The 24,642-nt window shown below is 59.9% G+C and overlaps 5 protein-coding genes and 1 non-coding gene across 6 annotated transcripts in view; 5 read left to right on the top strand and 1 right to left on the bottom strand.

Annotated features, from left to right (window-relative positions):
* SPG7 (SPG7 matrix AAA peptidase subunit, paraplegin) overlaps window positions 1-5,497 on the top strand; it is a 29,377-nt gene extending 23,880 nt beyond the window's left edge. The window contains exons 13-17 of the mRNA XM_072346123.1: window positions 64-179; window positions 1,289-1,445; window positions 1,958-2,121; window positions 2,662-2,739; window positions 3,949-5,497. Of these exons, the coding sequence (XP_072202224.1) occupies window positions 64-179; window positions 1,289-1,445; window positions 1,958-2,121; window positions 2,662-2,739; window positions 3,949-4,158 (725 nt within the window). The 3' untranslated portion in view covers window positions 4,159-5,497. The remainder of the gene's footprint in view (window positions 1-63; window positions 180-1,288; window positions 1,446-1,957; window positions 2,122-2,661; window positions 2,740-3,948) is intronic.
* Window positions 5,498-5,639: 142 nt separating this feature from the next.
* Window positions 5,640-9,928, top strand: RPL13 (ribosomal protein L13). The gene is made up of 6 exons (XM_072346124.1): window positions 5,640-5,789; window positions 6,044-6,159; window positions 6,500-6,641; window positions 7,496-7,669; window positions 9,170-9,226; window positions 9,727-9,928. The coding sequence occupies exons 2-6, from the start codon at window positions 6,056-6,058 to the stop codon at window positions 9,883-9,885; spliced, it is 636 nt and encodes a 211-aa protein (XP_072202225.1). The 5' UTR covers window positions 5,640-5,789; window positions 6,044-6,055; the 3' UTR covers window positions 9,886-9,928.
* On the top strand, window positions 6,263-6,340 carry LOC140257544 (small nucleolar RNA MBII-202). Its single transcript, XR_011905052.1, has one exon. It is a non-coding gene; the product is annotated as a small nucleolar RNA MBII-202 (small nucleolar RNA).
* Window positions 9,929-11,159: 1,231 nt separating the features above from the next.
* Window positions 11,160-16,536, top strand: CPNE7 (copine 7). Its single transcript, XM_072346565.1, has 16 exons — window positions 11,160-11,276; window positions 11,735-12,169; window positions 13,369-13,551; window positions 13,622-13,696; window positions 13,808-13,882; window positions 14,093-14,176; window positions 14,248-14,337; window positions 14,427-14,525; window positions 14,763-14,849; window positions 14,938-14,997; window positions 15,102-15,235; window positions 15,358-15,412; window positions 15,504-15,555; window positions 15,642-15,775; window positions 15,857-16,093; window positions 16,188-16,536. Exons 2-16 carry the CDS (start codon window positions 11,945-11,947, stop codon window positions 16,323-16,325), a joined length of 1,728 nt encoding a protein of 575 aa, XP_072202666.1. The 5' UTR covers window positions 11,160-11,276; window positions 11,735-11,944; the 3' UTR covers window positions 16,326-16,536.
* Window positions 16,537-18,168: 1,632 nt separating this feature from the next.
* On the bottom strand, window positions 18,169-20,426 carry LOC140257392 (sulfotransferase 2B1-like). Its single transcript, XM_072346684.1, has 6 exons — window positions 20,262-20,426; window positions 19,229-19,437; window positions 18,989-19,115; window positions 18,821-18,915; window positions 18,556-18,736; window positions 18,169-18,480 (listed from the first exon to the last, which is right to left on the bottom strand). The coding sequence occupies exons 1-6, from the start codon at window positions 20,398-20,400 to the stop codon at window positions 18,365-18,367; spliced, it is 867 nt and encodes a 288-aa protein (XP_072202785.1). The 5' UTR covers window positions 20,401-20,426; the 3' UTR covers window positions 18,169-18,364.
* Window positions 20,427-21,621: 1,195 nt separating this feature from the next.
* DPEP1 (dipeptidase 1) lies at window positions 21,622-24,582 on the top strand. The gene is made up of 10 exons (XM_072346696.1): window positions 21,622-21,728; window positions 22,621-22,753; window positions 22,833-22,965; window positions 23,041-23,191; window positions 23,271-23,340; window positions 23,437-23,613; window positions 23,688-23,772; window positions 23,848-23,923; window positions 24,053-24,188; window positions 24,409-24,582. Exons 1-10 carry the CDS (start codon window positions 21,622-21,624, stop codon window positions 24,580-24,582), a joined length of 1,242 nt encoding a protein of 413 aa, XP_072202797.1.
* The last annotated feature ends 60 nt before the right edge of the window (window positions 24,583-24,642 follow it).

The raw sequence follows: 24,642 nt of genomic DNA, 5'->3' as shown, positions 1-24,642 counted from the left end.
TCCTGCTGCTTACACCTATTGCCCACTTATTGTCTGATCTGATCCTTGCCTGTGTTTTGATAGGCACTGCCAAAAGAAATAAGATCTTGTCACCCGAAGAGAGGAAGGTGGTGGCATTCCATGAGTCGGGCCACGCGCTGGTTGGCTGGCTGCTGGAGCACACGGAGGCAGTGATGAAGGTAACCGATGTGTGTTGTTGGGTGGGAAGAGAATTCTTTGGGCTGCTGCTACCCAGGGCGTGCTGATTATTTTATTACAGCACTTGCATTTAATCCTACTGCGTTACTCTGCTCTTGAAGCTGTAAATACAACAGCAACTTATACTGCAAATACACTGTCAAGAAAAGCGGGTTCCAGTGATGGTAGCGGTGGTCCGAAGCTGATTAATCAGCCACAGGGGAACTCTGGCATTTAAAAACTGACTGTAAAGCGCTCCCAGTGTCTGCTGGTTACCCAGTTGCTGGGCACATTGGAAGCAACTGAATCTTCTGGTGCTGCTGCTCAGTTCATGCACTTGCTCCAAGCACAAAGCGCTGCTGTGTGTGCGTGCGTGATCTCTTTCTCTGCTGTGGTTTGCCAGCGTGTTGCAGCTACCAGTCAGGCCGTTGGAGAAACTGCTCTGATACTAATCGAAAGAGATGTGTTATTCAGATTGGCACGCCTAGGAGTTTGCCTGCCCAAAGCCCTTCTCTGTAAGGAAGGGCCCCCCTTTGGCACCCCGGGGTGTGTTCTGTCCCATGCACGTCCCCTCAAAGAGCCCTGACACAGGGGAGAGGTGGAGGGGTGGAAATGACAAGAATGACAGCTTCTTGGCCTACCACCAGCAGCGAATTCACTCTGAATGACCATTGTATAAGCCGAACTGTTGTTAATTACTCTCCACAAAATGTGGCTGCATTTGTAATGGGTGAGAGAATTGGGTCTTATTTTTCTGAAGACATCCTGTATGTTTGTTAGGTAGTCCCCGTGATTTTGGAATGCGGTTAAGTAAACTTCAGCTGGCTTACATCCTCCAAAGCCACTCTTAAGTCTCAAGATTTCACTGGCTTGCTGTTCAGGGTAACTTCCTTATTTCTTGTTCTAAAAGTGAGGAAAGCTTCTCTGCAGCTGTGAAGGCAGAGCCTTCAGTATGGGAATGGCAACTGCAGTTTGTGCCTGTGTAGATTAGTGAGCAAGCCCCACTGCTTGAAACAAATATCCCTGGGCATGCAGACCTCTTTGTGTTCTCTGCTGCTGTAGCTGAGAGCTCTTTTGTTCTCCAAACTGATGGAGCTGCTCTGTTTTGCAGGTTTCCATAGCCCCTCGAACAAATGCAGCTCTTGGATTTGCTCAGATCCTTCCAAGAGAGCAATACCTCTTCACCAGGGAGCAGCTGCTAGAGAGGATGTGTATGGCACTTGGAGGGAGAGTGTCCGAAGCCATCACCTTTAACAAAGTCACCACAGGTGAGGGGACAGACCCTGACATGAGCAAGGGGAGGTCGTGCTAAGAGTCTGAACTTTCGTACTTGTTGCTCTGTCCGAGAGAAAGGTGAAATGGAGGTTTCCCACCCTTGGGAGTGGGAAGGAGATTTCACAGTGCTTGTTTTGATCTTGGACTTGGGACTGTGAGCATGAGGGCCTCTTATTGTGGATTCCAACTGCGTAGTCTCAGACTTGTCCCAAAGCCTAAGGCTACAGATGCAATTACACAGTGAGACTCTTGGCAGGTGGAAGAGCCTGGAGATTTCTGTGCCTTAGTGCCAACCATTTATAGCTAAACGGGATAAGAGTAGAGCAGTGGCAGGTAAGCAGTCCATATGAGCTAGCTACCTGTATGTCACTCATTGCTCTGCAGTGCACACAGTGAGGTAAAGCGCTCACATGCATGGATTCCTGCAGGTCCTCTAATCTCTTGACTGGTGGATTGTGTGTTTGTGCTGGACCTGCTATACCTTTCTTCTGTCTGTCTCACCCAGGAGCACAGGATGACCTGAAGAGGGTGACCAAGATAGCCTACTCTATGGTGAAGCAGTATGGGATGGTGCCCAGCATTGGGCAGATCTCCTTTCCGGATGGGGACAGCACTGTTGGAATTGGCCGGCGCCCTTTCAGCCAGAGCCTTCAGCAGATGATGGACCACGTAAGGCTGCTCCTGGTCACCTGTTCCTCTTTGTTCTTTACTTTCTGTCCTCATTGAAAATTGCATGGAACTTGGACCCAAATGCTTTGCATGTTCTTTTTTGTTCAGCCATTAAGTAGTAAAATTCAACAACTGAGCACTGAGATACTCTGTTATTCTGGTACCGTTCTGTGTATGAGGACTGTTCAGTGAGGCATTAAGAACAAAGTCTCACACAGCTGTGAGTTCAGCCCAGCAGCTCTGTGCTGCCTGGAGCTGCTGTGAGGGGTTGTGAAATACAGTCTGTTCTGTCCATTGCAGTGTGAAAGCTGGAGTCCTGGTTCTTTTGTGGACAGGACCCTGGAGAGCTTGTGGGAGGTACAGATGTGACTTGGAAAGGGGGAGAAATGCTCTGCAGAGGGGGGAGAAAGAATAACTTGAAGGAGATGGAGCTGAGGGGAGAGCATTGTTATGGAACTGAGGACGGATAGGTTCTGCTGTGTGGAGGTCTCTCCTCCTTGTTTGTCCACTTGCAATACAATCTCTCTTCTTACCTTCTAGGAAGCAAAAGTGCTGGTGGCTCAGGCCTACAGACGCACAGAAAAACTCCTATTGGACAACCGAGATAAGTTGCAAACGGTAAGCTGGAGTTAGGTAGAGTTCCTTCAACTGTTGCTTTTGGCCTTGATACTTTCTGTGCTCTGTAGCTTGGTTGTAGCAGTGTCTCTGTGGTCCTAGAATGCTTTGCATTGGGGATTCTGGGGCTTGTGTTGGGACTGCTGAATTGGTAGACTGGTGCTTTCTGGGTACCTCCAGGCAGTTTTCACCTGCCAGCTCCTTGATACCCAATATATGAAGGAGGCCTTATTGCAGAAGTAGAGCTTTGTCTCCTCTGCTTTGTGTCTGGGGAGTCCCCTGGCCAGTCAGCTCTTTTCCAGGATCTCTTTTTAAACAACAGCAGAAAAACAGCCACTTCCACCTACCCACCATCAGGCCTCCTTGTGCATAGTAAGGTGTCCAGAACTTGTTTGCTTCGGCACCCTGCTGTTGCCCATATCACAGTTGTGTCCCCAGGGCAGTGCCCCAGCAGTGCTCTGAAGGCAGGCATTGTTGGGGGCTGTCCTCTCTGCAGGCCTCCTCTGTTCTGATGCTTTCATTTAACAACAATCAGATGTTTGCTAGAGGCTCATCACAGGAAAAACTTTTAAGTTAAGCCAAAATATCTACAGAGCGTTGCATTTGCCAGGTCAGTGTGTCACATCTTGTCAGCAGAACTGAGCAGTTCCATGTTTGAGGGCCACCTGCTGCTCAAGCGTGGTCCTTCTGCTGGCAGAGGGACCAGAGAATTTAACTTTCCGGGGAGGACCTTCTAATGACCTTCAGCCCGTGCCTGCAGGAACAAAACAGCTCTTTGTTATCTCTGTGTCATGTTATTTATGTACAGAGGAGTATGAGTCTGGCTCCAGTCTCAATTCCTGTTACTGTGGCATCTTAGGCAAGGCCACAGGTGCAGTGACAGTGGCAGCAAGGGCACTTCTCCAATTGCCCCTGGTGTTCTGACTCGCCACATCATTCCCTGGAGCGCACTTTATTGCCTCCGGTCACACTGGGTGTTTCTGACAAGAAAAAACCCCACTCTTGTGAGAGGTGCCGGCTGCCTGGAGAGCTTTGTTCTGCTCCAGCAGGCATCCAGCTCACACTGTCTGTGGTGTGGTAGCCGGGGGCTGCTCCTTGTGGGCTCCAGCACGTGCTGTGTCCAGATGTTGAGGTCCGAGTTGAGCTGATAGGGTGAGCTCAGGTCAGTTTTCAAACCTCTGTGCCTCATTATGCCTTATGCACTCTTTTTAGCTGTCTAATGCCCTGCTGGAGAAAGAAGTGATAAATTACGATGACATTGAAGCTTTGATTGGGCCTCCACCCTATGGGCCAAAGAAAATGATAGCTCCTCAGAGCTGGCTTCAAGCAGAGAGAGACAAGCAAGACACTAGAGATGAAGAAATGCCCCAGCAGCCACCAAACCATGAGGAGGAGGAAGAGCCACGCCTGAGGCCGGTGTGAAGCCCGTTCCTGGTGCAGAATGGGAGGACTCCAGAAGCTTCTTTTGAACACAGCTTCTCTTCTCAGCTCTGGAATCAAAAATAAAGAGCAGGGCATCTCTGTGATGCTGTTTCCTTGAAATAAAAGGAATGGCTGCTTTTAGTCTTGTAACACAAGCTTTAACCTGCAGGGAGGAGAACTTAGGATTTTGAAATGGATTCTCAGCAGGATGTTAGTGATTAGGAGTTGGGTAAGAAGCTGGAAAGAACCTGTTTGCACAGGCAGCGTGTTCCTTCTTAAGGGTGAAGGATGGTCCTTGTGTGCTGCCTCCAGCTGTGCTGTGCTTGCAGGAGTGCGCTGCTGTTCCCCTCAGCACCAGAATGGGCAGCACACTGAAAGGCAGCAGGACTGCTGGGTATGGTGCTGTAGCTGTTGTGGTCGGCTCTGCTGCTGAACATAAAATAGGAAAACAAGCTTCACTAGAATAAATGATCTTGAATGTGCTGCTGTGTTTGTAGAATATGTGCCTGTTACAGCTGTGGAGTCGTGTAGGATGCGGGCTTTCCTTTCCCTGATCAATGGTTTCTGTTCCACTTTTATATCAAGGGTTTCAGAAGCAGAGAGTGAGGGAACCTGTGTTCACAACCAGCATAACCTGACGGTGTGTTGTTAGGAGCCAGCGCTGCAGGGAATGGCTCCAATGTGTGCTGGCAGACTGCTGAGCGGCGCTGCTTGTTTGCAGGTGCAGAGGTGTGCTCAGCTAACTCAAATGCAGGTGTGCTTCCTGGGTGCATCTGCACAAACCGGGCAGTTCTGCTGTCTGTCCTCACGGCATTGCAAAGCAGATGTGAATAGCTGACTGCTGTTCATCAGGGGAAGCACTGGAGTGATTATTGGTGCCCGTGGCTGGGTAAGGCCCTTCAGGAAGGGTTCTTGTCTGGAGTTGTTCCATGAGAACTGACTGAGCTGGAGCTGAGCCCTCCCTTGGGGGCAGGGAGGAGGCTCACCTGCATGGCATTGCTCACCTGCATGGCATTGCTCACCTGCATGGCATTGCTCACCTGCATGGCATTGCTCACCTGCATGGCATTGCTCACCAAGACGCCACGAGCTGTGCTGCCGGCCTGGCCCTGCTGGGTCTCACGCCCATGGTTTGGACGCTGCCCTGGTCTTGAGCAGAAATGGCTGGGGATGTGATTGCCCACGTTGTTGTTGTTTTTCCTTCCAGGCCTCTGTTTCCTTACAGGGAGTTCATCCTTTGTACTTGTCAGTCCAGCAGCAGGTAGGAACTGTCCGGTTCTATTTGTGTAACGGGATGGCTGAATTCCGGGCTGCCTCAATAAACGTTTTGACACGAGGGTACCAGCTGTGACTGTGCTGTCGGTGATGCGCTGCCGGCACAGCGTCCCGCGGGTCCAACCTCTGCAAAGGTTCGGTGCGTGGGGTGGGCGGTGCGCTCCGCTGTGCGCGGCCCCTTTAAGATCGGTGCCATCTTTACTTCGGGTGCGGTGAAGCCGCTTCCAGACGTTTCCGGAACCGTCGTTCTCATTGGGCCGTACGTACGGCCCTTCCTATTGGCCGCTGCTACCACACTTCCGGCGTGCGCCGCGCCGCCGCTTCCTTTTCCGGTCGGCCATTTTCCGCGGCGGGAGGTGAGTGGCGGCTTATCCGCGGTCGGGGTGGGCGCCATCCGTCGCCATCCGCCCACCGGAGGCCGCGCCGGGCCCGGCAGCGCTCTGGTGCCGCTCGGAGCCCCGCGCCGGTCCCGGGGCGGCTCGGGGGGGACGGGGCCGGGCCCCGAGGGAGGCTCCGATGGGGGGACGGGGGTTCGGCCTGCGCCGGGCCTTTCCTGGTACCGGGACGCCGCAGCCCCGTTGGCCGCCTCTAGCCCTGCCCGTGTCCGCAGGCCCGAGCAGCCATGGCGCCCAGCCGCAATGGCATGATCCTGAAGCCGCACTTCCATAAGGACTGGCAGCGGAGAGTGGCCACATGGTTCAACCAGCCCGCCCGCAAGATCCGCAGGTGAGTCCCGTCCCGTCCCGTCCCGTGTGTCCCGCGGCTCCGCTCGGGGGGCGCCGCCATCGCTGGGCCGGGTCCGGCCGCGGGTCGTTCGGCCGCAGCCAGGTGATGAGACTCTCCGGAATCGCTGTACCGCCATGATGATTCCTCGAACCCTTCACTGTCTGATGGCTGCGGCCGCTCCGGAACGCGAACGTTCGCGTGTCCCAACTGCTCGTTCGGTGTCGGGGCTGTTCCGGGCCGAACCCCGTGTGGCAGCCGCTGCCCTGCAGGGGAACGCAGCGGGCTGAGCGCCGGCTGTGGCAGCAGTGCCGCTCTCTGACCGCTGTTCCCCGCGCTGCAGGAGGAAGGCCCGCCAGGCAAAGGCTCGTCGCATCGCGCCTCGCCCCGCGGCTGGACCCATCCGGCCCATCGTGAGGTGCCCGACCATCAGATACCACAAAAAAGTTCGTGCTGGGAGAGGTTTCAGCCTGGAAGAGCTTAAAGTGAGTACGGGGAGCTGATCGTCGCTGGGAAAACTCGCCGTGAACCTTCAGTTGTGTTGCCCTGCTGTGTTCCTTTCCATCTGAATAGTAGAGTTCAGCACTGTGTGCATTCAGCAGCTGTGGGTTGGGGGAGGAATGGTGTGTGTCAGCAAAAGGCTGCTTTGAAGAGGAAATGTTGCTGTGGTTGGGCTGGCAGGTCCCACGGTTTGTTTAAAATCAGATTCAGACAGAGCTTGAATTGAGGCTCCTGAGCTTCACTTTAAATAACGGGTGTGTAATGAGCAGCTTATGGTCACCTTAAGGGCTCCAGCACCCTCACCTTGCTTCAGACTGCGTGCTGTGCTCCCTGCCCGGGGAGCTGCAGTCAGTGGTGGGCAGTTAGCGTGGGCAGCCCCCCCTGGTGTCTTGTTTAGAATCTAATAAGGATAGAGCAGTGAAATTGGTGCATGAAAGCAGTAAGATTGTACTTTTAACACCGAGTTTCTCATCACTTTGCTGTTCTTTAATCTCGGGTAATGCTGACCCCAGCACAAAATGGCACGGGGCTGTATGCAGTTAAACACAACGCGAGGCATGTGTCACTTAGGAGCATCACCAAAGTATTTCTGTAATGCAGCGCTCAGCAATCTGTGCACCACGGTTTGCCTCGTGCTGACTTCATAACTATCCAGTGCCTGTCACAGCCTCAGTGACCTGTCAGCCTTAGTGCCCTGCTTGTCGCTGCTCAGGAAACCCATCCGTGTGTTGCTGGCTGTGGAGAGGTGCCTTCCCTCGTGATCAGCCCCGTACCGTGGTTGTTCCATCCTGCTGCCCCCAGCAGCACATGGTAATGGCTGACTCTGCTCTCTCTTTAGCTGGCTGGCATTAACAAAAGGTTTGCTCGGACGATTGGAATCTCCGTGGATCCCAGGAGAAGGAACAAATCCACAGAGTCACTGCAAGCCAACGTGCAGCGGCTGAAGGAATATCGCTCCAAGCTTATCCTCTTCCCAAGGAAGCCGTCTGCACCTAAGAAGGGAGACAGCTCTGTAAGTACCTGGCTGTTAGAAAGGCGTGACAGTCCCTTTCTGCTCACTTGTGCAGAGCTTTGGCCGTCAGCCTGTCCTGGTGCCCAGGCTGTTCTGGAATACTTGCAGTAACACAGACCCATAGGAGGGGGGCACGTTGGTTCCGTGCACATACACAGGGGGTGACTGCCCACAGCTCAGGGCTGGCAGGGGCAGAGCTGGGCTCTTTCTGGTGTCCGTGCTGTGAGCTGGCTGGGGGCCTGCACTGCTGGAGCTGCAGCTCAGACGTGGAGCTCCCCAGCTGCTCCATCTTGGCCAGCTCAGTTACGGTTTGTGAAGCTCAAGTGTTAGAACAAAAAGGTTGTGTGGGGTGTCTGCTCTGCTGCAGTTATAACTGTATGGGAAGGGTGGGGAAGGCAAAACTTCTCAGCTGAGCAGTTGAGCAAAAGGAGCAATTAGAGGAAATCTCTAGAAGGTTGTTGCTGGTGACATACAAAAACGGTTTTCATTAAGATCTCACCGAGATCCAGAGTAGAGTTGGCTTTTCTTGTGTTCTTGGCTGTTGTTGTTACAAGCACATGCTTCCCACGGGGAGCTGCAAGTAACGGAGCCAGGCGGTGCGTTCCAGGCAGCGTGTAGCAGCTGCCTTCAGTCTTGTGCAGAGTCCTGTGTGCCCTGAGCTGCCTTCCCATGGTGCTGCCTGCAGGGCTGGAGCTCGCTTGGGCCAGAGCAGGGAAAGGGAGGATCTGACAGAGGGTCTGACCTCACACACAGGCTGCTTGGACATGGGGGTTGTGCTCTGTGTGTCAGCTTAGTAACTGCAGGGTGCTGCTCTGGGGGGGGGCTGCAGGGAGGGCGGACCTGAGGGCTATGAAGTCAGAGCTCCTTCTGAACCTCGCGTGCCAATGCAGAAGATGGATCCTTTCCTGACTGCTGTGGGTAGTGCACAGAATGGCTGCCAAACGCGTTCTATTCTCGTTGGAAATTGGCTAGCAACGCAAACCTGTGACTTAGTGAATTCAGCGCAGCTTTCAGGTTGTCTGCTGCAATCTGTTTCTGATATGGGCAGATAAAGACACTTGTCTGTGGAGCGGTGTTTCAAACGTATTTACCCGACGCTTCAGCTGATTGATTCGTGCTTGTCGCTGCCGCGCTCGCAGCAGAAGCTGGAATTGGCTGTGGAAGGAATTGCTGAAGGCAGCGCTGAGCAGGCAGGCTAAAAATGGCCCAGGAGACAAGAGCAATTAGCTGGCAGAGCTGAAAGCCACGGCTGCCTTGGCCGTGTGGGTGGCCAGGAAGGTGTGCTCAGGAAGGTGTGCTCTGCTGGTGCAGCACGTCCTGCCACGTAGAGCTGTGTGAGTGAAGAGCTGTATCGGGTACTGTTGCTGTTACAGCTCTGGTCAGGATGGTTTGGTGTTCCTGGAGCTGGGAGTACCAGGCTGGTCTTACATCTCGGTGCTGCACAGAGATGTTACATTTCTGTTCCTGAAGTGTTTTTTTCCCCCCCTTCTTATTTTGCAGCCTGAAGAACTCAAGATGGCAACTCAGCTGACCGGGCCGGTTATGCCCATCAGGAACGTAAGTGTGACCCTGAGTCTTGTTCTCTGTAACGGAGCAGCCCCCTACAGCCAGAGTCCCGTGGGGACGCAGCTGACAGCCACACGTGGGGCAGCTCCTGCTGCTGTGCCCGTTGCTGTGCTGCGTGTCCACGGTGCGGCCTCGTGTGCCGGCCCTGGCAGGTCAGCAGGCTGCTGCTGAGCTCTGAAGCTGATGCTGGCAGCCGCCGTTGCTGCAGCCCTGACAGCCCCGACTGCCGTTTCATTTTGCCTTTGGTCGTGCCTTGCTTCTATTCCCTGCTCGTCTGCTGACACGTGTTGACAAATAGGAGCTGGTGGAGACGAGGTGCCTGCTGGAGTGATGATAAGGGCAGGGCCCGGGGGGGGCACATTCAGTGTTCTTAGCAGCATCTTGGAGCCGGTGGTAGAAATAGAACGAGATTAATTATGTTGAGCTTTAAGCGCGGCCTCTTTGGCAGCCCCTGATGCGTGTGCTGACTGGCGGCTTCTCTCTGCCATCAGGTTTTCAAACGGGAGAAGGCCCGAGTTATCTCCGAGGAGGAGAAGAACTTCAAGGCCTTTGCCAGCCTGCGCATGGCCCGCGCCAACGCTCGGCTCTTTGGGATTCGCGCCAAACGAGCCAAAGAAGCGGCAGAGCAGGACGTGGAGAAGAAGAAATGAGCTGTTCTCCTTACAGCTGTCAATAAAGACACACGGAAACAGAGCGGTGTGTGGCGTCCTGTGGGGATGCAGGGTGTTGCTGCCCCGGAGCTCAGCCCTCCTGCTGTGTGGGTCCCCGTGGGCCCGGCGTGGGGGCTGCTGTGCAGGCCTGCAAGGTGTTTGTTCTCTGTGCTGGGACTGCGGCCCAACTCAGCGCAGGGGGAGCGAGCAGCTCGGTGTGCGGTTTGCTTTGTGCTCAGGGGCAGCTGGTGGTGCCGCTCGGTTCCCTTCTGGATGGGGCGGCTCGGGGCTGCCCTTACCGCTTCCTGCCGCTGGGTGGAGCCGCGTCCGGCCGGTCCCAGCCCCGCACGCGCTGAGCCGGGCGCTGCCCGCTGCGGTTCCGCTCCTCGTGCTGATCCGCCGGGCCTTTAATGGGGTCCGTTCGCAGCGACCCCCGCGGCTGCCACGCCGAGCCCGCTCCTCGCCGCACGTGGCCGCCCCGCAGCTCCCGCGGGCCGTGCCGCCCGTGTCCGTGGGCGCTGACCGGGCGCAGTCACGGTGCCGTGGGCTCCTTCCCGCTCCGGGGAGCCCCGGGCTGGCTCAGCAGTTCCGGGCCGTGCTGCAGCGCGGTGTCCGGCCGCGTGATTGAGCCGAGGGGCGGCAAACCCGGGATGGCAGCGGCGGCGCGATGCGATGCGGGTGATCCCCGGGTGCTGAGCTGCCGGAGAGCGGCCTATTTCTGCCAGGCACTGTGGGATTAGCTCCTGCAGCCCGGGGCCCGCAGTGCCCTCCTGCTCGTTTAGCCCTCTCTGCATTTTAATCCCCTCCGAATATGGGCTCATTATATCAGCCTTCGTAAAGCTGCGCTGACGGCGCTGCAGTGCCGGGGGCTGTGGGGGGCTGCGGGGGGGGCTCAGAGCAGGGGGAGCGGGGCTGCTGGGCTGTGGCACCCGGTGACCCGGCAGCGCTGGGACGGCTCTGTCTGTCCCCGGGGTGGGGGGAGCGCGGGGGGGGGACGGAGCCACGAGGGGCAGGGATGGGCCTTGGGCACCTGTGGGGAGCAGCGATGGGCTGCGTGGGGTGCGTGGGGTGCGTGGGGTGCGTGGGGTGGGAGCAGTGCGGGGCAGGGAGGAGGCCGGGGGCGATGCCGGAGCTGCGGCTCGTGCCGCGGTGCTGCCAGCTGTGCCGGGGACCCCCGGCAGCATCAGTGCCCGCAGGCGGGCTGCGCTCCGGTGCCGGCAGCGAGGTGGTTAACGGAGATTGTAGTCTCCCTCTTAGGGCTCCGCTCCCGAATTGCAGCTTGAGTCAGTTGTGTGGAGGTGGCAGCGGCGCAGCTCCGGCTGGCACGCGGCTCCGGCTGGCACACACCGGCCACAGCCCTGGTCCGGCAGCGCACCGAGCCCCGCACGCAGGTAAAGGGGGTGGGCAGGGTGGGGGCACCGGGATCCATTTACCAGGGGATGCGCGGCGGTGTTGGGATGGTGCCCAGCAGAGCCAGGCTGGGATGGTGCCCAGCGTGTGAGCTGTGAGCCGGGCAGGGCATGGCCCTACGTGACTTCAGGGGGAAACTTCGGCTGGGTGGCAGTAGCTCCTGGCATGGGATGGGGCAGCGGGCAGAGGCTGGGTGCTGTAATTGGGGACGATGGGGATGAGATGGAGGAGATGCGGTGAGGGTAGGACGGGGATGGGGTGGCAGAACCGGTGCTGCAGCACCACCAGGCTGAGCCCTGCCAGCATCCAGGTGGAGGGTGGCTCTGTGTCCCCAGTGGGGCAGAATTCCCCCATCGCCCCGGTCTGCCGGCAGTTCTGCACGGTGACAGCGAGATGTGGCCAACTCTGCTTCACCCCACGGTGTCCTGACACCTCGCAGGGCTCCACGGGACCGGCAGGACCGGCCGCTTCACCTCAAGGAGAGTCTGTGGGCTCCCCAACACCCACCCTGCCCCGGGAACCTGCCGAGCCCCCAGCAGCACCCAGGCTCCATCCCCACACCTGGCACTGCGGGGCCTCCCGCCCCGGGCATGACAAGCAGCTGCCACATGCGCTGACAGCGAGGCTGTAGGGCTGCCTGGTACCACACATGCCTCTGTCCCACGGAGCCGCCTGCCCCCCGTCTCGCCCGGCTGCCTCCCGCACTGCAGCCACCATGGGCGAAGCGCCCGAGCCGTCCTCGCAGGCGTCGCTGGGCGTCCTCTCCAAGGTGGAGCTGCGGGTGAGCTGCAGGCACCTCCTGGACCGCGACACCCTCAACAAGTCGGACCCCTGCGTCCTGCTGCTCATGCAGTCCCAGGGCCAGTGGGTGGAGGTAGGCAGGGCGGGGGTGAAGGGATGGGGATTGGGGCAGGGATGGAGCCGAGGTGGGTGCGGTGTCTGTGGGATGGGAGCCAGGCGCGAGGTGCGGGGCACGGAGTGGGGGCAAGGTGCAGGGCACGGGGTGGGGTGCAGGGCGTGGGGAGCAAGGTGCAGGGCATGGCCCCGTGGTGGGGCGCTGCGGGATGCTCGGGTGGTGCGTGGGGACAATGCAGGGCTTTGGATCGGGGCGAACCTCCTGGTGCTCGGTGGCTCTGGTGGCACCCAGGAATGGGCTGCCCGCAGTGTGTGGGTCCCAGCGGGTCATGGGAAGCTCAGCTCCTTCCTGTGGCTGCCCCCCAGCTCAGCTCCTGGCTGGCTCCAGCAGCTCCACGCTCGCTAATCGGTGCTGCTCAGCCAGCAGATTTAGCATGAAATCCCTCTGCAAGTAATTGACTCTGGGAGCCGGAGCCAAAGCAAGCGGTGTGGGACCCTCCATGGGATGCAACCCCCTGTGCAAAGTACGGCCCCTCTGGTGCAGCTCTGTCCTGTGCTCAGCCTCTCTCCTGCTGGCAGCTCTCTGGGTCCAACCAGCCCAGGACAAAACATGCTTCAGAGCACAGACATCCCCATGGCTGCAGCCCCACCGATACGGGGTTTGCCCTGGGGGGTGCAGTGCCCCAGGGCCCAGTGCTGGCACTCAGGGACACCCCTTACTCCCGTATCAGGTGTGGTGCTGCAGTGGTGTGCTTTTGCCACAGGATCAGTGTGAGCAGAGAAATGCTTTTGCACGGATTAATGGTCCATCCAGCAGCTGCCTGGTGTTCCTGCATTCCTTTGGTCCTACGTCCTTGTATCACCTTGTCCATGTCCCCATGTTCCTGTATCCCTGTGCCATCACATCCCTCTGTCCTTGTGTCCCCACATTCCCTGTGCTCACATCCCCGGCTCCAGGCGGTTCCCCCTGCACGGCTCCAGCCCTGAGCTGCCTCACAGCCCCAGCACAGCACATCGAGCTCGAGCCAATCGAAGGCTGAACTTCACTGATAGGAGAGTGGACCGTAATTGCCACTGCTGAGCAAATCCCAGCTCATTAGGAGAAGTGCTTTCTGGAGGCTCAGCAGAGCTGCTTGAGGAGCTGATGGCCACACATCTCCCCCCCCACGCTGGGTCCCAGACACGTGGGCCGGGCTGCTGTGACCGTGTGCCCCACAGGTGGACCGCAGCGAGGTCATCAAGAGCAACCTGAACCCTGTCTTCGCCAAGATCTTCACGGTGGATTACTACTTCGAGGAGGTGCAGAAGCTGCGCTTCGAGGTGTACGACAGCCACGGGCAGGCCGGTGTGGGCGCACATGATGATGACTTCCTGGGGGGCATGGAGTGCACCGTGGGGCAGGTGAGCCCCCGCCGTGCCGGTCCCCATCACCCGCAGGCTGTGTCTGCACTGAGCCCGCCCTGTTTGGCAGATCGTGGCGCAGAAGCGGGTGACGAAGCCGCTGTTCCTCAAATATGGGAAGTTTGCGGGGAAATCCACCATCACGGTGAGTGACGCCGGGTGGGTGCGTGGTGACACCACAACGGGACGGGGGACGGGGAGGGGAAGGATGGCAGGGGAATAACACTGAGCTGCCCGCGGTTGGGTGTCCTGGCAGGTCATCTCCGAGGAGATCTCGGGGAACAACGGCTACGTGGAGCTGGCCTTTAGGGCCAAGAAGCTGGATGACAAGGTGAGCAGCCTGTGAGCAGGGCAGATGGGGTGGGGTGGGATGGGACAGGCTGGATGAGACAGGACGGGTTGGATGGGACGGATGGATGAGAGAGGACGGGTTGGATGGGATGGATGGATGGGTTGAGATGGGATGGATGGGATGGCTTGAATAACTGGATGGGATGGATGAAGTCCTCTGCTCTGCCTGGCCCCATCTGCTCTTCTCCAGGACCTTTTCAGCAAGTCTGACCCCTTCCTGGAGATCTACCGCATCGATGATGACAGCAGCGAGCAGCTGGTGTACCGCACTGAGGTGAGGCTGGCTGGCTCCGTCCCACGGCCACCCTATAGGTGCCTGGCCCTGCTGAGCCCTCCTGCCCGCAGGTGGTGAAGAACAACCTGAGCCCCATCTGGGAGCCCTTCAAGGTCTCTCTGAACTCCCTCTGCAGCTGTGAGGAGAAGAGGAAGCTGAGGGTGAGGAAGGGAGATGGGACCCCGTCCCTGGGCAGGTGTAGGGGTGGTGGGGGCACAGAGCTGGGTGGCGCTGACCTGCATCCCTGTAGTGTGTCGTGTGGGACTACGACTCACGGGGAAAGCACGACTTCATCGGCGAGTTCTTCACCACCTTCGAGGAGATGCAGAAGGCAATGGGGGAGAACAAGGTGGGGACACGGGGATGTGGCCAGCAGGGCTGGGGCACAGCCTTTGGGATTGCCATCAGACCCTGTTCCACGAGGCACCTCCCAGATTCTCCACTGGCTTCTGTCTGGGGAAGGGATAGATGGGACCGTGGCTGTCAGCCAGGTGGGGTTGCGGGGCTGGGGGCTGTGGGGCTGCGGCACAATGGGGCTGTGGGCTGTGGGGCCGTACCCGGGCAGCGCGGGTGCCACGTGCTGCAGGTGCAGTGGGAGTGCATGAACCCCAAGTACAAAATCAAGAAGCGCAACTACAAGAACTCGGGGGTCGTGGTGCTGCTGGACCTGAAGGTGGGTGCCCACGTGTCACACTGAGCTGTGCTGTGCTGTGCCGGGCTGCTGCTGAGGCACCAGTGGCTGACATTGGTCTGTCTGACAGATCCACAGGGTCTATTCCTTCCTGGACTACATCATGGGCGGCTGCCAGATCCACTTCACGGTGAGCGCTGCTCCATCAGGGCTGAGGCCACACCGCGGTGCTGGGGCAGCTGCTCAGGGCTGCCCAGGGCACACCGGGGTCCTCACCAACACCCCCCACACCAGGTGGCCATTGACTTCACAGCATCCAATGGGGACCCCCGCAACAGCTGCTCCCTGCACTACATCAACCCCTACCAGCCCAATGAGTACCTCAAGGCTCTCGTGGCGGTGGGGGAGATCTGCCAGGACTATGACAGGTGGGGGGACCCCAGGGTCCAGACAACACAGTGACAGCCACCATGGGGCCAGGACACCCCGGTGGCACCCCGCAGTGCTGGCATCCACCAAGCTGAGGCTCCAAACACTTTTTCCCTTGCAGTGATAAGAAGTTCTCCGCTCTGGGCTTTGGTGCACGGATCCCCCCCAAGTACGAGGTATGGGGCTGAGGGCCCTGAGATGCACTGGGACCCCTGGGATGTACCCATCCTGCTGCCCCCAGCTGCATTTGCTCCTCTGCTCCCCCAGGTCTCCCACGACTTCGCCATCAACTTCAATCCTGACAACGATGAGTGTGAGGGTGAGTGCAGCCCCATTGTGCAGGTGCCCAGTGCCATCCCTGCACCCCCGAGCCATGCCGGCACCCCTCACCTCTCACCTCTGCAGGCATCCAGGGTGTGGTGGAGTCCTACCAGAGCTGCCTGCCCAAAATCCAGCTGTATGGCCCCACCAACGTGGCCCCCATCATCACTAAGGTGGCCCGCGTGGCGGCTGAAGAGGAGCGCACCAAGGAGGCATCGGTGCGGCCCCGTGTGCGCATTTCCCCCTGCATGCTCGGGGTGTGCGGTGCAGGGCTGTCCCTGAGGTCCCTTTGTTCCCAGCAATACTTCATCCTGCTGATCCTGACGGACGGCGTGGTGACGGACATGGCGGACACGAGGGAGGCCATCGTCCGTGCCTCCTACCTGCCCATGTCCATCATCATCGTGGGGGTTGGCAACGCCGACTTCACCGACATGCAGATCCTGGATGGTGACGACGGCATCCTGCGCTCCCCCCGGGGTGAGCCCGTGCTGCGTGACATCGTCCAGTTCGTCCCCTTCCGTGACTTCAAGAACGTGAGTGGGTCCTCCAGCACTGCTATCCCCCACCCTGTGCCCCCTGTGTTGGGTGCAGCCAACCCCAGCTCACCCATCCCACCCCATCCCGCAGGCGTCCCCGACGGCGCTGGCCAAGTGCGTGCTGGCCGAGGTGCCCAAGCAGGTGGTGGAGTATTACAGCTACAAGGCCTTCCCCCCGCGGTGCCCCCAGCCCCACACCCCCGACTCCAACCTGGGCTCGCCCCAGTGAGTGTGCCTGTATGGGGATGGGGTCAGCCCCGGTGTCGCTGTAGGATGCTGTGCCATGTCCTTTGGGGGTGGCTGAGGCCCCAACAAACTGTGTCCCCACTCCATCCCCTGCTGTCCCTGTGGTCCCTGTGCTCCGTGCTTGTCTGTCTCCTTGTTGTTTTGAGGCTGCATGACAAACCCATCCTTGGGCCAATAAAGCAAGCTGCCCTTTCCCTCTGCCATCTCCTCTCTGTGCACGGGGACCCATGGGGTGCTGCTGCATCACAGAGAATCCCAAACCAGAGACACTCTGTGGGGGATGGGGGCACGCAGCCCACCACTCAACTCTGGTGCCCCATCTGTAAGCTCAGCCCCATTCTGCAGCAGGGAGGCAGGGATGGAAGGGAACAAAAGCTGAAAGCGGCCCCCAGCTGCCCAGTACCTGTCCATGGCTCTCATTAGCAGGGATTTGTCACTTGAAAGCCACCGGCCTCTGAATGAGAGGCAGCAGCGCTTTGTAGCTGCTGTACTTTTTTGCTTTCAAGTTGTGCTGCTGCTGCCCCACCGTGCAGCCTCAGCAGCACAAAAATCCAGGGCATGGAGGCAGGGAGGGATGCCCTCCTGCACAATGTCTGTGCCACGTGCCGTGTGCCATGTTGGATGTGCTTGGTGCTGTGCCATGTGCCCTGTGCCAGAGTGCTGAGTGTTGTGCCACGTGCTGTGTGCCATGCCGTGTGCCATGCAGTGTGCTGTGTGCCATGCAGTGTGCTGTGTGCCATACAGTGTGCTGTGTGCTATGCAATGTGCTGTGTGCTATGCAATGTGCTGTGTGCTGTGCAGTGTGCTGTGTGCCATGCAGTGTGCTGTGTGCCATGCAGTGTGCTGTGTGCTGTGCAGTGTGCTGTGTGCCATGCTGTGTGCTGTGTGCTATGCAATGTGCTGTGTGCCATGCCGTGTGCTGTGCTGTGGGCTGCCTGCTGAGTGCTGCTGTGTGCCACGCACTGTGTGCCACGTGCTGTGCTGATGTGCTATTTGCCCTGCACTATTTGCCATGCTCGGTGTGCTGCGTGCCATGTACGATTCACCATGCACTATGTGCCATGCGCTGTGTGCTCTGTGCCATGTGCTCCTTACCATGTGTCATGCGCTGTATGCTGTGTGCCACATGCCATGTGCTGCATGCCCAGTTCCAAGCGCGGTGCCACTGCTGTGTGCCCCAAGCCCTGCCCCACGTGTGACTGGGGATGTGCCATTCCCTGACAGGGTGCTGCCACAGGGCTTGTCCTTGCAGCCATGCCCTCGTGCTGTGGCCATGTCCCTGTCCCAGAGCAACGCTGTGGGGTGTGGGGATGGTAGCGGCAATGGGCAGAGCGCAGTGCCCAATCCATCATATTTATAGCGCCTGATTCATCCCAATCAAGCTGGATAACGGACGTCGCCATAGAAACCCGTTGGGCCTGCGGCTGTGTTCGGCCCTCGGTGCGGGCAGGGGGGGCTGAGACCCCCCCCAAAGCTGTGTCCCCCTGTGGGTGTGAGGTGTGCGCTGCCACTAATCGATGTTTAGTTGCCGAGGTTAATTACTGGCCCTCCCTGTGCTTTATGATCTGTATGTAAGGCCGCTGCTGGCTGTGCAGCCGGGGATGGGGCTGGTGGTGCTGCAGGGCATGAGGACAGTGCAGGGGATGCGGGGCGTGCTGGGATGGGGTCCCACGGTGACACTGTAGGATATCCCGGCTGCCCCGCTGTGGCTACACCCAGACAGTGCCCTGGGATGATGGGCCCCCACCCCGATAATGCCGCCACTTCCCGGCGCCAGATTGCGGCACTGCCCGGCCCCCGCCCTGGGAACGCTCTGCCGGCCTGGGAATGGCAATAAATATTTATTCTTTCCCAAGCCGTGCCGCGCTCCCCGCCGCGCTGCAGGAAGTGAGGGGCCGGGGGGTCACGGCCACCGGGGGACGGCAGCCCTGGGGTTGGCGGCAGCGCTCAGCTGGAAGCCGTGGGGCACGGAGCCGCTGCTCCCCATCCCCGGGACACGTGGCGCTGTGCTGTGCCCGTCCGTCACACCATGGCCCAGTGGGCGCTCAGCTCGGTGTCGCTCATCTCCTCGTGGAACACGCGGTCAAAGAGCGTGTTTTGTGGCGGTGAGAAGTGGGAGCGCCAGTCGCCCACCATGCCTGTGGGATGGCAGCGCTGGGACCGCGCTCGGGGGGCACCCGTGTGCCCACGGCCCTGCCCTGCCAGCCCCTCACCTTTGCGCATGAAGCGGCCCTGGCTGTGGTCCATGATCTCCCGGGGGATCAGGGTGTAGTTGGCCATGGCGTTGTCCCGCATGGCTGCGAAGCTGCAGTGCTGCTCCAGTGCCAACAGCGTCTGCGGCTCCAGCGTAACGCCCAGGAAGGCGCTGAGCCGCTGCACTGTGCCACGCAGGTCCTGGGCATGGCAGGTGAGATGGAGGGATGGGAGACGCAGCAATGGGGGACGTGGGGAATGGGGATAGAGGGATGCGGGGCTCACCTGGTGCAGCTCCTCATAGGTGATGTAGATGATGTTGAGGAGCTGCCGCTGGCCCAGCCAGCCCTTGACATGCTCGAACCAGGAGCCGTAGTGCACTGAGGGGATGAAGCAGGTGATGGGGGCCAACAGCTGCACACAGCACAGCCCCCACATCTCCCCAGCCCTTACCTTTGCCCTCAAGGAACTGCTGGAGGAAGACATCAAAGGAAACGGGGTCAGGCAGGAACTTGGCCAGGCGGTGGAAGTGATAATAGGAGACCACCACGTCCTTGGGGTTCCTGGCCACGTAGATCACCTGGTGGGGTAGGAACATGGGCTCAGGTTTTCCCCAGGCTCAGCTGCCCAATGAGCTGACGGGCCCGCAGACATGGGGTGCACCCGCAGACCCTCACCTTGGGGACCCCTCACCTTGGCCTTGCTGCCCTGCAGCCGGGGGCCCAGCACACGGGCAGGCAGGTGGCTGGTGATGAGGCGGTGCGTGGCTGTGTCCTGCAGTGAGCTGCGGAAGTGGATCTGCTCCAGCCAGGGCGCCCGCTCCCAGTTGGGGATGGTCTTGGCTGGCTGCGCATCCCCACGGCTGTACAGCAGCGTCAGGATCTCCTGCATCCACGTGGTGCCTGGGGAGGTTGCCGTCAGGGCACCCCCAACCCACACGCGGCGCCGCAGCATGGCACAGCATGGCATGGCACGGCACGGCTTGGTGCAACATGGTGTGACACTGCATGGTATGGAACAACATGGCACAGAGTGGCACTGCATGGCATTGCTCGATACAGCACAGCATGGTACAGTACGGCACGGCATTGCTTGATATATTTGGCATGGCACAACAAGATATGGCATAGCATCACATGGCATGGCACAGCATGGTATGGCATGGCATGGCACAGCTCGGTATGGCACAGCATGGTATGGCATAGTATAGAAGAGACTGGAACAGCATGGCATGGTACCATATGGAAGCACGGCATAGCACAGCCTGGTATGGCACAGCATGACACAACACTGTGTGGCTTGACTTATCACTGCATGGCTCAGCACAGCAGTGTCACTTGGCACACAGTGCAGTGCACCGTGGCACAGATCAGCACAGCAGGCATTGTGTGCCATAGCACAGCATGGTGCGACGTGGCACAGGGCACAGCTGGACTGGTGGTGCAATACAGGAGCACTGCCCCTTTGAGCCTCCACCCATTGCTCCGGGCTGGAGGTGGGGATGTGGCAGGGACAGGGCTGCAGCAGTGGAGGGCGTGGGATGAGTATCCCCTCCTGCATGGTTGTGGGGCCGGGACCCCTGTCTGTGGGTCCGTGCTGGAAGGGAAAGTGATTGCGTGGGGCTGGCCCAGCTCCTGGCCACGCAGGCAGCACCGGGACCCAACAGCAGTGAGAGCTGAGTTTCAGAGCCCCCCATCCCATCCCCTCCCCACCCAGTGCCACTCACCCGACTTGGGGTAGGTGACGATGACCACATCGGTGTCACGGAAGGGGAAGTCGGTGGCGAACTGCAGGGACTCTGCGGTGTGGAGGTGCCCGGGCAGCGTGATGCCGGCGAAGGTCTCCGTTACCTCCAGGCGCTCCATTGCTGGGCCGTGCCGGACGTGATGGGACGGCGGTTAAATAGCTGCAGAAGAGGAAGCCTGAGAGGCAGGCAGAGGGCGTGGGGTGGGCCCCCCCCCGACACATTCCTGGCAGGAGGCCGAGGGCGGCTGCGCGGGGCCGGCAGGAGGGGAGTGCGGCCGCAGGGATGGGGCTGTGGGGTCGTCTGGGGATGGGGCCGCCATGGGGAGCACGTGGCTGAGCCCACGGGGGATGTGGGGAGTGATGGGGGGCTGCGAGCCCCCGTGGGGTTGGGGAGCTCAGAGGCTTTGCTGGCCCCATAGGTAACCCCTGTGATGTGGTGTGCCAGCCCCATGCCATGGTGTGCCAGCCCCATGCCTCGCTCTATATGGTGGAGGCCTTGGTGCCCTATGGCTGTGCTCAGTGCAATGTAGAGGGGTTTCCAGCCTGGCCACCCCACGATGAGGATATGGGGCTGGTTCTGCTCTGTTTGACCCCACACCACTCCCAGCATCCAGCCTCCGTGGTCCCCACCGCCCATGGCCCTGGATGCAGGATGCACTACAGAGTGGATGCGTGCCTCAGTTTCCCCTCATAGCTGTGCCACCCCAATGCTGTCTCCCAGCCCACAGAGCCAGGTGGCCAAGGCATGGAGCTGTGGGTTGCTCTGGTGCTTGGCCCCCGCCTGCCGCCATGATGGGGGCTGGCTCTGGGGTGGCCGGAGCCCGTTCCAGCCCCTCGCGGCATGCAAGCTGGAACACATATTTCAGAACCACAGCGGGGAGCAGCTGCCTGAGTTGTCCCAGGGCTGGCGGTGAGCTGGGGACAGGGGTGCCAGGCAGCGTGTCCTGTTTGACCCCATAGCATGAGGGGCATGGGGCTGAGGGTGCTTCTATGGGGCTGGGGGCGCCGGGCTGGGGCCGGGGGTTCCGGGCTGGAGAGGCCAAGGAGGGGATGGGAGCAGCACTTTTTCCCAGCAGAAAAAATCTGTGCTGTGTTAGAGGGGCCGGGAGCGTAACCACAGCTATGCGCGTCCCCGTGTCACCCTGCGCTGCGCTGCAGAGGCCGTTGCGGTGCCTGGGCACTGCTGGGGTTGGGGTGCAGGGTGCAAGGGTGGGTTTATGGCCCCAGTGCTGGTTATTGATTTACCACGGGGAAGGGCAGTAAGCAGTGTGGGAGCACTTAGTGGGACTGCACAGCAGCAGGGCAGCAATCTCATCCCACCGCCGGTGCACCACGCGAGGATGCTGTACGGGATCGTGCTGCTGCTGTGCCTGCTGCTGCCCTGCTCGGGGCAGACGTTCCTGCAGGAGGCCGAGCGCATCATGAACACCACGCCGGTCATCGATGGGTGAGCACGGCCACGCGGCCACTCCAAAGCATGCATAGCACTGCGGGACGGGCTCTCGGTTCCCTGAGAAATCCCCGGCACAGAAAACCCCATGGACCTGCTGGGAAATGCCCGCACTGTGCACCCCACGGGCACCGCATGGGGACGGCGCTGTCCTGAGAATGCCCACACGGAGCACCCCAGGGACACGTGGGAATGGCCCTGCTGGGGGATCCCGTGCTGTACCTGGGGATGTGTGGCCATGGGGATCCCCAGCAGCCACGTCAGGAGTGGTGCCGGGAAGTGAGGGGTCAGGCTGCCCCGGGGGAAGTCCTGTGGGATCGTGTCCTTAGGGATGTCCCCATCCTCTGCCACGCCACCGTTCTTGGTGGTGCCCACATGGGTGTGGAGCCACCACGTGGCCCAGAGAACCCCAGGCAGTGGGAGTGGGGCTGTGGGAGCCAAGGGATGTGAGGCAGTGGGACCCCCAGCGCTTCCCCAGCAATGCTGCTGGGTCCATAACAGCACATGGTGGTGGCAGTGGTGGTGACATCCCTGTGCAGAGATGTGGGGCTGGAGATGTGCAGGGGGTGAGGAGCGGGTGGGGATGGGTGTTGGGGGCTGCATGGGGGGATCCCACACCCCTAATCCTGGGCATTGCTTCCTGGTGGCACAGATGGATGGGTGTGACAGATCCTGGAGGGACAGATGGATGGATGGAGGGAGGGGCAGGAGAAGGGAGGGGCAGATGCGGGGAGGAGGGAGGGGAAAAGGGAAGGGAGGAGGGAGGGTGGATGGATGGTGGGTGGATGGATGGTGCCTGATGGATGATGTAGCAGGGAGGCAGATGGGCAGCCGAGTGGTTGATTGGTTGGACAGACAACCCCCCGTTTCCACTTTCTCTGTGTCCCAGGCACAACGACCTGCCCTGGCAGCTCCTCAAACTGTTTAACAACCAACTGTTGCTGCCGGCATCCAACCTGACACAGCTGAACGACACCCACACCAACATCCCCAAGCTGAACACTGGGCACGTGGGTGGCCAGGTGGGACAGCAAGCAGGGCACGGGCACCAGAACAGCCCCTGCTGGGGCTCTGGGCGCTCACCAGCTGCCATCCCACCAGTTCTGGTCGGTGTATGTGCCCTGCGACACTCAGAACAAGGATGCAGTGAAGCGCACGCTGGAGCAGATCGACGTGGTGCACCGCATGTGTGAGCTGTACCCCGAGACCTTCACCTGTGTTGTTGATAGCGCAGGTGAGCGGGCGGGGGGACAGCTGTGAGGGGCTGCAGGAGCCTGTCCCCAGCTGAGCAGCCGCTGTGTCCCTGCAGGCATCGAGCAGGCGTTCCGGGACAAGAAGGTGGCCAGCCTCATCGGCGTGGAGGGCGGCCACTCCATCGACAGCAGCCTGGGTGTGCTGCGCACCTTCTACCGCCTGGGCGTGCGCTACATGACCCTGACACACAGCTGCAACACACCCTGGTAGCCCAGCGTGGGGATGCTGTTGGGATGGGGGCGATGGGGATGAGGCTCGGGGTCTGATGCTGTCCCCATGGCACAGGGCTGACAACTGGCTGGTGGACACCGAGCAGGAGCAACCTGTGCACCACGGCCTCACACCCTTTGGGAAGGTGAGTGGGATGGAGCCGGGTGGAGGTGCCACGGACCAGCCAGTCCTGTGGTGTCCTCACACCACCTTGTTGCTACCCCTGTCCCCCTCCCTACAGATGGTTCTGGAGGAGATGAACCGCCTGGGCATGATCGTGGACCTGGCCCACGTCTCAGTGGAGACCATGAAGATGGCACTGAATGTCTCCAAAGCACCCGTCATCTTCAGCCACTCTTCTGCATACAGCATCTGCCCTCATGCACGCAATGTGCCCGACGAAGTGCTGCAGATGGTGGTGAGCACACAGCGGGAGCACGGGGGGGGGGGTTCAGCACGGTGTTACGGGGCTCAGGGCCACCTCTCCTGCAGGCCTCCACGGGCAGCCTGGTGATGGTCAACTTCTACAACCAGTACGTGACCTGCAACAGCATGGCCACGCTGGCTGACGTCGCAGGTGTGGCAGCGGGCAGGGATGAGGTGGGGGCACAGTGTCACCCCATCCTCTCACACGGCCCCTCTGTGTCCACAGACCATATGGACCATGTGAAGAAGGTGGCAGGCGCTGAATTTGTTGGCTTTGGCGGGGACTATGATGGTGTCACAGGGTAAAGTGGGTGATGGCACGAGGGGAACGGGATCGAGAGGCCAAGGGGTGACCCTGCACGTGGGGCGTCCCCTGGGGGGTGCTGGATTGGGGTGCTCCCATGTCGGGCTCTGAGCTGTGGGTGCCACAGGCTGCCCACGGGGCTGGAGGACGTCTCCAAGTACCCTGCGCTGGTGGCGGAGCTGCTGGCCAGGAACTGGACGGAGCGGGAGGTGAGAGCAGCGCTGGCCGACAACCTGCTGAGGGTGTTCAAGAGGGTGGAGATGGTGAGTGGGGCATGGGCAGCATGGAAATGGATGGGGCTAAGGGATGCACTGGGCATGGGGATGAGTAGGGATGCATTGGGACGTGGACAAATGGGACGTGAGGGTGCACGGGGGGCTATAGATACAGAGGGTAGATGGGGGATATGCAGAGCAGGGGTCTGAGCAGCAGCACGGAGATGCACAAAGCACCGTGTGACACAAACTCACCCTGGCCCTGCAGGTGAAGGCGTCCCTGCAGGGCACACTGCCTCTCGAGGAGCCCATCGCCCTAGAGGAGCTGGAAGGAGGATGCCGCACGAACTATGGCTACACCACCACCAGCACCAGCCCAGCCCTGTCCCTGCCAGCAGCCCTGGTGCTGGTGCTGCCCCTGCTCAGTACCCTGCTGCCATAGCGCCCACGTCCTGCCCCAGCCCAGCCATAAAATAAAGCCATCCTGCTCAGTATTCAGGCT

Source organism: Excalfactoria chinensis, chromosome 11, assembly GCF_039878825.1.
Source record: "Excalfactoria chinensis isolate bCotChi1 chromosome 11, bCotChi1.hap2, whole genome shotgun sequence".
Classification (NCBI taxonomy): Eukaryota; Metazoa; Chordata; class Aves; order Galliformes; family Phasianidae; genus Excalfactoria; species Excalfactoria chinensis.
Note: the sequence above shows the minus strand (reverse complement) of the source record. Positions and strands in the feature narration are given on the sequence as shown.